The following is a 12,570-nucleotide window of genomic DNA, read 5'->3' as shown; positions in this document are numbered from 1 at the left end:
TACAATATTAGGCTCAGCATCAGATACGCCTCGCGCTTCTCTAAATACCATCAGGGTCGTTGTGAGAGCCTCAACTTCATCATCCTGACGGCTCAGATGTCTGTGCCTTTGTTTACTCTGAAAGGGTGTGGCAGGCGACTGACCACTGTGGTGCATTTATATCCCACCCCGGAGGAGGATCCGGTGCGCAGCTCGAGGACACGCGCGCACGCACCGTGTAACAGCCCCACGTCCACGCTGAGAGTCACATTCACAGACACCCCGGCGACGCACTGACTCATCGTGAGTGACATTGCGGCAATTAACATCAAAGAGTCATGTGCGTGCACGCGCGCGCGCGCGCGAGCCGTGTTTGTACACGCGCACCTCTGTGGTTGCTGGGGATGGTGTCTGTTTGAGAGCTCTGTCTTTTCCTCCCACAGTTATCAATTCTTAATGGGGCTTAAGGCTGAACGTAAACATCCACCCACGCTTTCCTCTCCACGTTGAAAGTCTCTCATGTCAATCACTGACTAAGTGTTGTGACACCTTCAGGGACGCTTGCAGCCCGCGTGTTAATATCTGTGCAGACTAATTTGAGGGGGTGCAGAGCAGGAGGAAGTCGCCTGCTGACCGGCCTCCAATGGTTTTTCCACTCATTCGGATATTTGTATCCCTCCCTCCCTCCCCCCCCCCCCTCCCCCTCTCAGTCTCTGTCACTTGGCTCTGTGTCCCTGCAATGAATGGGGGTGCCCCATTTAGTGTTGATCCTGTCTCCGGTTGCCAGGGAGTTTCTCTGGTTCTCATGGGGTACTCCCTCGTCTCCGACTCCCCCCCCCCACACACACCTCCTGTTCCCTGCCCAGAGCCCCCACCCCAACATCATCATCACACACACACACACACACACATACACACCACCATCCCACCAATAACACCCAAGGGTTGGTCACAGCTGGCAGCAGCTAATAAACTCATCACTCACAGAGCCTGGCTCCTATTTACCTACTAGACAAAGCACTATAGAGATGGAGGGAGAGAGACGTGTGAGGTGGAGGTGGAGGTGGATGAACACTCGTTTCTGCTTCCCACAGGCTACTCATACACCTCTCGACAATTTGGTCGCAGTTACAGAACCTCAGAGATGCTGAAATCACCACAATTGTATTTTCTTTCATACAGAATTAGTGCATTATCAGCACTCCTCACGATTAACCCCACTGGATGGTAATTGACTGCCGTGGGGGGGAGCACATTGGGGATTTTTAAGTTTGATTAAAATTCATCTTGACTGCTGTTCACACATGTGACCCAATTACTTTGTCTGAGCACAAGGCCGGCCATCTCCATCTCCGTTCACACGTCCTGTAAACATGGATATGTGGGGTCCCCTCAGGGAGAATAAAGATAAAGCGTCTGCATGTGCTCACCCACATGCAGACACCCACACATACACACATCTGCATGGCTGATGCAGCAGGAGGCATTCGCACAAACTATAGACATGCACAGAGAGCGAATGCGGAGCTCCAGACTGAGGCAGTGCGAGGCGAGCACACACTTCACATGTGTGTTGCATGGAAGAACGAAGGCGAGGTCGATATCTGCATGTGGACACATTCACCATCCATCTATGAAAGCCCACGAAATTCAGCGATTGGATTCCTATTGATTTTTTCCCCAATCCATTCAGTGGACCCCAACACCCGACAAAGAGCCCATTGTTTATTTTATTACAAGGAGAATCCAACCACGTGCGAGTGCAGAGAACATGTGATTGATTTGGCTTTATCACCGTGCGATTATCTTCACTTTATACAGCCTGGTCGATGCACCGGCACTAAATCATCAGCATGCTGCTCCCATCTCTCTCCATCTCTCTCATCCCCTTCAAGCATCCCACACGCTGTTAGCTCTCATCTGCACTGAAGAATCATATTTTGCGGTATCAATTTCAAATTCTGCCTTCACTGACAGGTGTCAGCTTTCATCCAGGTTTTGCTCAATTTCCAGTGTTAGATAGTAAACGGTATTTTTAGAGCATCAATGCCGCCATGATTGTGTGGTTAAGAAAACACACTCCTGTGGTATCGAACGCAAGACTGTAAATCAATACTGATGAAATGTGAACAATGATTTCTGCAACATTATGTGGGCCACTGCTTCATGAGGTGACTGAAGTGTGACTGACAAATACACACACACACACACACACACACACACACACTGAGAGAGAGAGAGAGAGATAAAACATGGCGTGCTTATCTCTCAGATACAACGATTGGAAATGAGTGCATGTCTCCATCTCACTGTAACTAAAACATCCCTAACGTGAATCCTCTGCAGGTACCTCCATCACACACTCTACATTCATGAGCCTTGGGACAGGTTCAAGTGCCTCTGTGTGGCTGAAAGCTGCCATTACATGACAGGTTAAACAATATCATTACACCCCCAGATGGAGTAGGGCTTAAACCTCCTCTCGAGTGGCCTCAGGAACACAAGCATTCCTTAAAGAAGGCTCACATTCTGCTTTGACTGGATTTGTGTCTAATGCAGATTATAGCCAATATCACTTTGTGAGGCAGACTTCAATAAAACGTGATAAAGTAATTGATTGAGGGCTTTCAGCCTCTTCAAGCTTGATCAGTTTTCTGACAAGATAAACACCATAATCATCCCGCATAGATCAATTGCAAGGTAGCACTTTAGATTTACTCATTCAAGGCAGATATCGACTTAATACAGCCGACATATTCTGGACTGCAGCTTGCGTTTGACTGTGGAGCAGTATTTGATTATACAGCCCCATTCTGTAAGAACCGTTCACATCTTTATCTCTTTTCACCTGCAGTTACACGAGATAAGTCACAGGCCTTTACAGCTGCTACTGCTTCTCAGAGGTATTGCCGCACCTTTATCAAGCAATGCGGTGTATGCTCAGGAATTAACGTGGAGCAGAGACCTTTTGAAGCTGCATTACACAGGCTCTTGAGCTTGTAAACAACAAACGGCTCACGCGCCGGATTCAGTACCAGCTTCTCTGCTGGCAAATGGTGCAGAGCGACCGGCAGCCTAACAGTACTCCCGTGAGACCAGACATGCTGCAATAGTTGGGCCCGAAAAGTCCTAAAATGCATCTCCTTCAACCCCCCTCTGATCCACAGAGTGCTAAACAGAGCAGGAGCACCTTTTTACAGCTTTATGCCGGATGAGCAATCATCATTAACAAGTAACAGGTGTGTCGAGGCCAAAGGAACGAAAGCTCAGATTTTCTGTGATTAGCATGCATTGATCTGCGTATTCGTGTACTGTGGTTTATTTGTCTCAGGTTGCCATATTTGCATGTTTTGCTGCTGTTTAATAGTTGTTTTAGATAGTTTCTGTTCCTTTAACAACCTGCTAACGCCTCATGTCTCTCACACCTGTTACACATCACCACTTAAAGCTCATTCAGCATAAAGACAAGTGTTGCGGCAGCTGCTCTATTTTTGCGCTCTTGATGAACTGAGTGGTTGAAATGGCTGAATTTGGCTCAGATACTCTCAGTACTTCCTGACAACACATTTTATTCTGGTGTTCTTTACTTCTTTTTTTAAGCCAGTGTCATTTGTGGGAAGTTTGTGTATCATGTAGGAGGTGGCCTTCACAATTTTGGATGAAATCCTCTACAAAAATCATTAAAATACTTGATTTAACAACATGTGAATTTAGTGGATTAATGGGTTTTAAATAGATTTGATTGGGGCCAAAGTGACTCAATGTGCTGATATCTCTGTATTATCCTTAAATTATCCAAAGAGGGCAAAGCTTTGGGAGAGTGTTCTCATTGCTTTCTGCTGTCCTTTTACACTCAAAATATGAGATAATGCAAGTAAATAAGTATATAAATGTTTATTTCAAAACATGAGAATGGTCATTATGATAAAATTCAATAATATGCTGATACAATTTTTATAAGGGGTAAATTTAAAAGTATTTGTTTAAATATCCAGTACCACAAGCTCTTTCTCATTAAAGACCTAAAATATATATTTTTTTCCTCGTAGACACCATGGCATGTGAACACAACCACTTCACACCACAGCAAGGTTTGAAACGTTTAAATGTACATCAGTACCATCAAGTTCTGTTTCAGCGTCTGTGTCTCACACCTGTGGGCCGGCGAAGCCCCAATCACCTGTCTAAAGTGTTGAGACTCACACAAGATTGAGTATCACAATGCTGTAGGTGACACTGAGTGCTGGAGTGATTTTCATAAAGGCCGTCTTCCCTCAGGTCCGACAGAACGAAGCGCGGCTTCCGTCGTTCGCCGCTTCTGTCGCCAGTCATCTCGTTACATTTATTCATTTCTGAAGTTTCGCTGGAATAAAACCTCAATCCATCAACTCTCCGACGTCCATAGCCGCGGGAAGCAGGGATGCAGCTCCCTCTAGTGGTTGACTGAATAACTGAGTCCCAACAGTCAGCCTCTCTCTCCATCCCTCCACGTTATTAACATGAAGCATGAAACTTACTTCACTTTCATTTAGTAGAAAACAAAAAAAAAAAATATTAGACTTCATCTGAGTGGAAACTGTGTAAAAGTGGACATCTATTTAAATGATTAGAAAAACAAACATGAGGTCTGACTTATCAGAGCTCACTCAGCTCTGCAGGGAGCAAGAGGACTGTAATCTTCCTTACTGCGTGAGATCATGCACAATGCACAGACAAATTCATTCCACACTGATGGCGTTTGTTCACAGGCCGCAGCCACAATCCAAGCAGATATTCAGCTGTTTTGGGCTTTTTGTGGATTTTGGAATAATAAAAGGCTCAGTGAAACGACTTTGAGATTGTAATTTTGTTCTGCGGCGCTTTGGAAAATGAGAAACAGTTTTGAACTTGAACACCCAAAAACACAACTCTGATTTTAATCCATGGGGTGCTGCAGTGATTCAGTGTTGGGGGACTCATGAGGGACAGATTGTAAAAAAGCGATGATCAAAACTGGAGCAGCCGAGCTTGAGATTACCTGACTTTTAGTGTCTGTTTTGGGTCAAACTCCAACATCTTCTTATTGGGTTTATTCAAGTTGATCACCTCTATGTTTCCAAATGATTATTTGTCATCAGGGGTTATTTTCAGAGGTCCAGTGTGTTGGATTTAGAAGGATCTATTGGCAGAAATGATAAAACAACATTCATAATTATGCTTTCATTAGTGTCCAATCATAATGTGAAACCAATTAGCTCTTCATATCTAAAGAGGGAGCTGGTCCTCTTCCACAGAATCTGCACCACCATGTTTCTACAGCAGCCCCGACAGGACAAACTAAGTCTTTCCCGTGGCCACCATAGTAGAAGGTGAGGCGAGGGGTTTTCCCTTAGTTGTAATGTGCTATGTCACCACTAGCTGCCACTAAATCCTGCACAGTGGACCTTTGTGCACATTAAACTGCTGTTTTCACAGGCTGAGCATCACTGCAGTTGTCCTGTTTTGCCCGTATCGACACAAGCTGTCAATGTGGACCTTGACTTAAACACTAGCAGCCATGAGCGCGGCTGGAGGTGTGTATTTGGTTCCAGATGACCAGAATCCATTTCACTACAGACAGTGAAATGAACCTTTTTCCATGAAAGCCATCAAACCACAGAGGAAAATTACCACCTCAAAGCATCTGTCAGGGAATGGCTCAGTTTGTGAGAGACCTTTTTTTAGTTTTGACACTTTCTACGACTGAGTTTTGGCTTTCTAAATATCCCAAAACGCATTTTTGACGTAGCTCTGCTAGTGTTTTAACGATGGCGGAATGATGCAAGGTATCAACACACAAAAGGCAATTTGTAAATGGGATCTTTCGGGTACGCTGATTTATGGCTGTACCACTCTTTCTTCACAGTTTTTGTCCTTTATCGTTCACATTTTGGGGAAATTATTACTTTAACTACTTAAAATATATTGTTTTTTTTGCATCTTCACCTCCTGCTGCTGGCACTCTGTTAACACACAAGTTGCACGTGTGTTTTCAAAACTTGCTCTGTGTTCATGCTGATGTTTCTGTGCTCTTTGTGGCTGGTGTCCCTGTGTGCTTGTAGGCCTCTCCAGCCAGTTTACAAGGCTGTACTTTCAGCCGGTGGGCTCGTGCTTGTCAGACAGCTGTGTTGGTTCCTCGCGCGAATCACTGGTCTCCTCAAATTAGCACTGTGGTTTGAGCATTGCCAGATGGCCTGATCTGGGTCTTGTGGAAGTATAGTGAGATTTTACTGAAATTATGTTTGCTTTCATCCCGCAACATTTCCTCTTTATGATTTTATGGATAATGTAGACACTTCACTAGCTCTTAAACTGCAGTTAAAGGTTTTTAGTTGTAATTTTAAGCGAGTGTGGAAATAATTCTGAGTGTGAAAATTATTAGGTTGTAGTAAGTAATGGTGTGAGTTAACATTATACTGTATTTTTTTCAGCAAGCATCCCCGAAACTTAACCCACTCCAGCAAAGCCATCTTCCCACGGCTATGCGAGCACCAGCTGCACTCCTCCCCCCTGCGATCCTGCACATCAGTGGCTTCAGAAAGACAATCAAGTCCCACTGCTTACACTTGATTGGTTGGCTTTTGTCCTCTCCAAAGTGTTCAGAGTGCCTGATAGGTTAGGCTTCTGTCTATCCAGGCTCGAAGTGTTCCGTGATTGGACGGTTGTGTTTCCAGCGCCTGGTTGGCTGACTCGACTTCGCTCCAAACTGGTGGAAGTGCGCGACAGGACAGTCCTTTCTCTCATCAGCGTGTTAACAGAGCGTAACTGGTTGGCTCTCCCTCTGTCCAAACTGTTAACTGTGTTTAATTGGCTGCTCCTCCCATGCTCCAGAGTCACAGGGCCGCCTGATTGGTTCGCCCTCCCTGTCTGTTGATTATTCAGGGTTTGCAGCTGGCTGGTCCTGTCTCTCTCAGGGAGTTTGGGCTGAGTGGAGCTACTTCTGTCTGTGTTAATAGTTTGTATCCTCTGTCTGTCCCTTTCCCGCTCCAGACTGGTATCCCTGCGTACCAGTCCGCTCCTCTCTCTCTCCAGGCTGCTCTGGATCTCAGCTCTCCTGGCCAGAGCCTCTCTCAGCTGGGTACGGAAGGTCTCGATCTTCCCCTGCAGGTCCTGGAGCTCCCCCTCCCACATGCTGGTCTGAGCTGCCCTGCTTCCCAGGGGCGAGAGCACCAAGCCTGTGGAGGCCAGAGTCGAGACGGGTCCCCCGTTGACGTGGAGGCTTATCTGCGGAGGCGAGGCAAAACCTCCCAGGTTGCTCAGCCCCAACCCTCCAAGCCCAAGCCCAGGGCGGCCAACCATACCGGGCCGGCCGCGCACAGAGGCGGTGTGCGTGCGCAGCCGGTAGCTGTGGAGGGTCTCCAGGTCGAAGTGCACACGCTTCTCCTTGGGCTCATGGGATGGTGAGGAGCTGCCGGTGTCTCCAGCTGTAGTGGAAGCGTTGAGGGAAGTCGGAGGAGATGGGGGCGGAGGCTGATGCTGCTTCCTGTGCAGGGTGCAGTTCTCTGAGATACAAGAGGAGGGGCTAGTGAAAGAGAGGAAGATCACAGCAAAGGGCATATATCCAGTGAGATTGACTGTACAGCAGTGTGCACGGACACATTTCCTATCAGCAAACTGCAAACACAAAATATTGACTGTATGTATTAAGTCGGATTATTACATTTAAAATCTAGCTGGTCTTGAGTATAAAGGGATTATCAAGCGCCGACTAAACAACACTGTCGGACTTAAATCATACTCATGTCACTTGCTTTGTTTGGATTAAAATTTTTCTGTTTGGGTGATTTTTAATCGAGTTAAAGGGTCATGCCTTAAGGTCTACCATAAGGCTTACACAAAAATCAGGTCATTGTGGCTATTTTAAAATGTTTCTAGTACAGATTGACTCCTAATAAATGAAAACTGCCATTTTTGGAAATATGCTTGTTTACTTCCTCGCAGAGAGTCGGATGAGATTAACGGTAAACATTAAAACAAACAAACAAGAAGATAATGTCAATCTTTATGCTAAGCTAAGCTAACTGGTAACAGCTTCTTCTGTGTTAGCCGTACAGACATAAGAGCAGTTTCTCATATAACTTTCAGCAAAAAAGCAAAGTGTGTTTCCCTAAATGTCAAAACCTTAAACATCTGTGATAAATTAAAGGTAATTTCTCGAAGAAGACACGATCAGGCAGAGTTTTGCACTGGCAGCAAGACAGTGACATTTGATTATATAAAACTTCTCTCCAGACATAATCAGCGTGACTCAAATGTCATAATTCTTCTAACTTATTCGAGCAGTTTCAAATAAAAAGCTGACAATTAAGTGCGTAGGTGCTGAAGTTAGTTAGCGACTTCATTACTTTTCATCCATGCCGGTCAGCTCCTTCCTGACATCCTCATATGTGGTGTGGAGGGCTCGGTGAATTTTCTGCAGGAAGCAAAGAAAAGAAAAAACATGAGGGAACTACTGATTAGTCATGTGAAATTTGTTATCTATTCATCAGCTCTGAAACGACTCAGGAGCGAAGGAATTTGAATTTCTAAGAGCCATTATTCTGCCCAGGTGTATAGAACATCTGTGGCAGCCATTCCGCACAATTCCTGCTGTGCTGCTCCTTTGAATAATTTAATCAAATGATTGTAACTCAGTGAGAAACCCTTCTTTTCTGCTTAAAAACTAGGGGACAGGTTAAAGTATCGGTTGCTGAAGCCCTTTTTGATTTACGTACCCAAGTGCCTCGGTTAAGCTGGAAAAAACCTCCATCTCCAACCCAGTCTCTCGCTGTGTTTGTTCTAAGTTTTCCTGATATATTTATGTCTGAAGATGTGTGAAGGAAAGGCAGCGGTTCACCGTACACGGGGATTATCTTGAGAGACTAACTCAGATAGCTGAGCCAGTTTTGTGATGAATGCTAGAGGCTGCCTGCGAGTGGTTGCCCTTTTTAGAGGGATGGAGCAAACAAATGTGAGCCGTCTTGATATTCACACTGCTAGTTCCATTATTCGCTCAACAGTGTTGCCACAGGCGCCTCATTTGCTAATGGCTGAAGTTTCATAAACAACAAAATATGACCTTTAAATCCCCAATTTGTTGTTCCTTTGGCGTAGTGTCATAAACACACTAATTCTCTACCAGTATAATTACAAAACAAATTTTATTCATTTCTTTGTTGTTTTCTCTGCAAAATAGCAAATTTGAATTGCGTGCTAAATAAAACATTTCAAAACTTTTTTTGCAGAGAGGAAAAAAAACTCTAAAAGACAGAAATTTAAATAAAAAGAAAAAGACTTTTCTAATCAGCTGCCTCAGAATGGAAAAAACAAACGCACAAAGACATAGTGTGTGGTCGTGAACAAATGACGAAGCACTGCCCAGGAACCGCTTAATAACTTTGTACTTAATTAACCAATTAATTTGAAATGCTCAAGTTAATTTGAAGAGCCAAATGAAAGCATTAATGAGTTAATTTACAGCGCTTAATTAGCATCAATACATTTGGCTTTAAGTTAAAACAGTTTAATTGAAATCTGTCCAATAAAACATGATATAATTTACTTTTAGGGAAAATGTTTGAACCTTTTCTTGACTGTTATTATGAGTTTTGAACACTAGAGGGCGTAAGTTAACTGCAAAATAAGAGTTAACTCCCGAGGGTAAGGATGTCTCACCACTGTGTGTGTGTGTGTGTGTGTGTGTGTGTGTGTGTGCGTGCGTGCGCACATGTAAGTAATGCGAAGAGGACTGTTAGTCTTTGTGTGTGCGCTGCAGTGTGTGAGAGACTTTGCAGGTGTGTGAGAGCATTCACTCACCTGGCTGGTGTGCAGCCAGTACTGCAGCGTGTGCGTTCGCCTGAGGCGGGGGATGACCAGGTGATAGAAGGTGTGTTCACCTGCCAAGGTCAGCAAGGCTCCACCCACCCCCATGCACAGGAGCACAAACAGGCCCGAAAAATGCTGGATCCCCATCTGAAGAGTCTGTGTGGGCGATGACAGGAGAGAGAGAGAGGGGTTGGGGGAGTGAGACAGATTAGTTAAGACTTAAGCTGACACACAGGAAAATACAGAGATTGATGATTTGTGTTTACATAATTACTATTTTAGGCCACTTTTTGTGAGTATGCAATTGATATTCTGCTGTTGTACATCTAGTTTGGCTGTGTAAGCCCAGAAGAATGGAAATAAAGCGGAGAGGGCAACAGCGTAAAAGACATGTTTGGAAAGAAAAGGATGTGGAGAAGCAAGGCAGGGGAGAGAACAAGCATAAAGAGCTGACGGGGAGAAGCAAAACTGAGAGTAATGGAAAGAAACAGCAGTTAGCACGGAGATGGTAAAAAGAGACGACGGCTAATTGAGGAGCAGTTTGTTCCCATTTGGTTCGCCCACATCCCCCCCGACATAATGTCTATCGCTTATGAGGCTTTCATGGGCCTGAAGGAGGTGGAAGACACAGTGGTGAGGTTTCCCATTGCTCTCTAATCATGTTCCCTTCACCCGGCTCATTTCTGCGCCGCCTCCGATGGCAATTAGCCCCATGCTGACGCGGCAAATTCATCAGCGACAACACTGACCTCCTTTTGCTCCCAATCCAGAGGGCGAGATGGCACTAACGCCCACGTTGTTTGAGAGAAGCCCCCTTCTCTGGGCTCCAAATGAGATGAATCCTAATAACTTTCTGATGCAGCGAGAAGTTAAAGCTTTCATTGCAGTGCAGGAACCTGTGACTGTGTAATTGCGTTTGTTGCTATAATATGATTCAACTTTGAAGTGGGATTTAAAAGGGATGGCCGGAGGGAGTTGAATGGCTTCTCTATTCACAAACAACAGATATACAGACAGTGCGCTCTGTCTAGAGATTCCCAGTTCTTTTAAAAGAATGAAGAGAAAAGGGAGAGCGAGAACTGAGAGTACTCTGCTGTAGCACACATGAGACACAAATAAGTATTGACACTCAGACAGTACGTGCCTGTAACTCCGGTTAAAGCCGGTAAATCGGCCTGAGTTTATGTGATTGTATGTCTTTGTCTGCGCGCGAGTGAACGGTCCGGTTAGTGTACGTGTGCTCAGGTGGGAGGCAGTCCTGTGCGTGTCCCAAAGGGAGACTCATTTATAAGAGTACAGCTACAGAAGGCTTTGCTTTACACACCAAACACGTACTCAATACACAAGCCTGCTCTCCCACCAATGACTTACCTCAGTGACTGCAAAGACTCGCTTCCCGCAGGGCACCACCTTATACCATTTGTCATGCAGCGTGTCCATGAAGCCATCAGACTTGTAGCGACTCACGAACTCTGACACGTTGCGGGTTAGAGGAGAGCCCTGGGGCAGGCCAATGCCGTAGCCTGAAAGAGGAGACGCACTGATGTAAATACATACATAAGTAACTGAATCAGACGGCGGCAGCCAGGTCTGAGGAAGCGGCCGGAAGCTCACGTCTAACCTGGTGTTTGTGTGCAGGAAAGATCAGCCGGTTGCACTTAGCCAAAGGGCAGATGCCCTCTGGAAAAAGGAGATTTAAGAGTTTACAGGCTTCAGCAGGAATCAGAAGAAACGCCTTTTCTGAAAAGTACAGTACAAACACATTGTCCTGTGCTTTTCCTGGTTTAGTATTTGTGTAGGGAAACAAAGCCCAGAGCCACTAAAGCTAGCGGAGTGTGTGTACAGCCGTGGATCAGATTCTGCTGTTGAGCTGTCTGTTGTCTTTATTGATTTCCTGACTATCGCTTCCCACTGCAAAATATTAGGTCAATATACTCCCAGGAAAAAACTAGAGGACGTTTATTATTCTCAGATGGTCACCAGTAGGTGATCATGGTCTTTATCAGACTACACGCTGAACCCCAACAAATATTATTCTGGGGTCTTTCATGACCTGCAGGAGGGGGCTCGACTAGGGATGAACTGATCGGATTCTTGTTAAGTGGACTTGGTTTTGGTCAGATTGGGTTTCCCCACATTTAATATAGCTTCTTTGTCAATGCCATGATCAAAACTAGTTGGATTTAGTCCCAGCAGGCCACCATGTCAGTCAGAAATCCCTGCCCTCATGTTTCCTTGCATAAAAATAAGAGCGCCAAGCCGTGAGTGCAGTTTACAGCGTTTTAAAGCTGGGGAAAAAGAGAGCACTGGTATCTGATCGGTGCCTTCAGTTGAGGCACTAAAATCGGTATCTGAAGTGAAAAAGGTGGATTAGTGCATCCCTGCGCTAGAGACAGACTTTGGGGATCAGCGTCAACATCTAATGCACCTGAAGCCTGGCGGAGCACGCCGTAGACGTCGTCGAGCTGCTAGTCTTCCTGTCAGAGCCTTGTGAGTTGTCTTCCAGTACGAAACCCTTCGCGAGATAAAATGACAAATTGTCGTGCCCGCCGCTCATTCCCATTCCAAGCACCCCCCGTCTGTCAGATCGGACCTTTTTTTGGGGGGGGGGGGGGGGGCCTGACATCGTGTAGCGTGAGCCGGGATTGGAGTGAGATCAAGTTTGACTATCACATGTTCCAACACCATCGACTGTTTCACTACGAAAACAGAAACGTATGAGAAACATAGAAACACTGGCCACCGATGAAGGCAGTTTCACACAAAAGA

The 12,570-nt window shown here is 45.4% G+C and overlaps 1 protein-coding gene across 1 annotated transcript in view; it reads right to left on the bottom strand.

The window, feature by feature from the left end:
* Positions 1–5,589: 5,589 nt before the first annotated feature.
* Positions 5,590–12,570, bottom strand: part of LOC143332175 (glutamate receptor ionotropic, NMDA 3B-like) — a 67,103-nt gene continuing 60,122 nt past the window's right edge. Inside the window, exons 9-12 of the mRNA XM_076749471.1 lie at positions 11,173–11,324; positions 9,793–9,957; positions 8,343–8,410; positions 5,590–7,519 (exon numbers count right to left, since the gene is read on the bottom strand). Of these exons, the coding sequence (XP_076605586.1) occupies positions 6,544–7,519; positions 8,343–8,410; positions 9,793–9,957; positions 11,173–11,324 (1,361 nt within the window). The 3' untranslated portion in view covers positions 5,590–6,543. The remainder of the gene's footprint in view (positions 7,520–8,342; positions 8,411–9,792; positions 9,958–11,172; positions 11,325–12,570) is intronic.

Source organism: Chaetodon auriga, chromosome 14 (assembly GCF_051107435.1).
Source record: "Chaetodon auriga isolate fChaAug3 chromosome 14, fChaAug3.hap1, whole genome shotgun sequence".
Taxonomy (NCBI): Eukaryota; Metazoa; Chordata; class Actinopteri; order Chaetodontiformes; family Chaetodontidae; genus Chaetodon; species Chaetodon auriga.
Note: the sequence above shows the minus strand (reverse complement) of the source record. Positions and strands in the feature narration are given on the sequence as shown.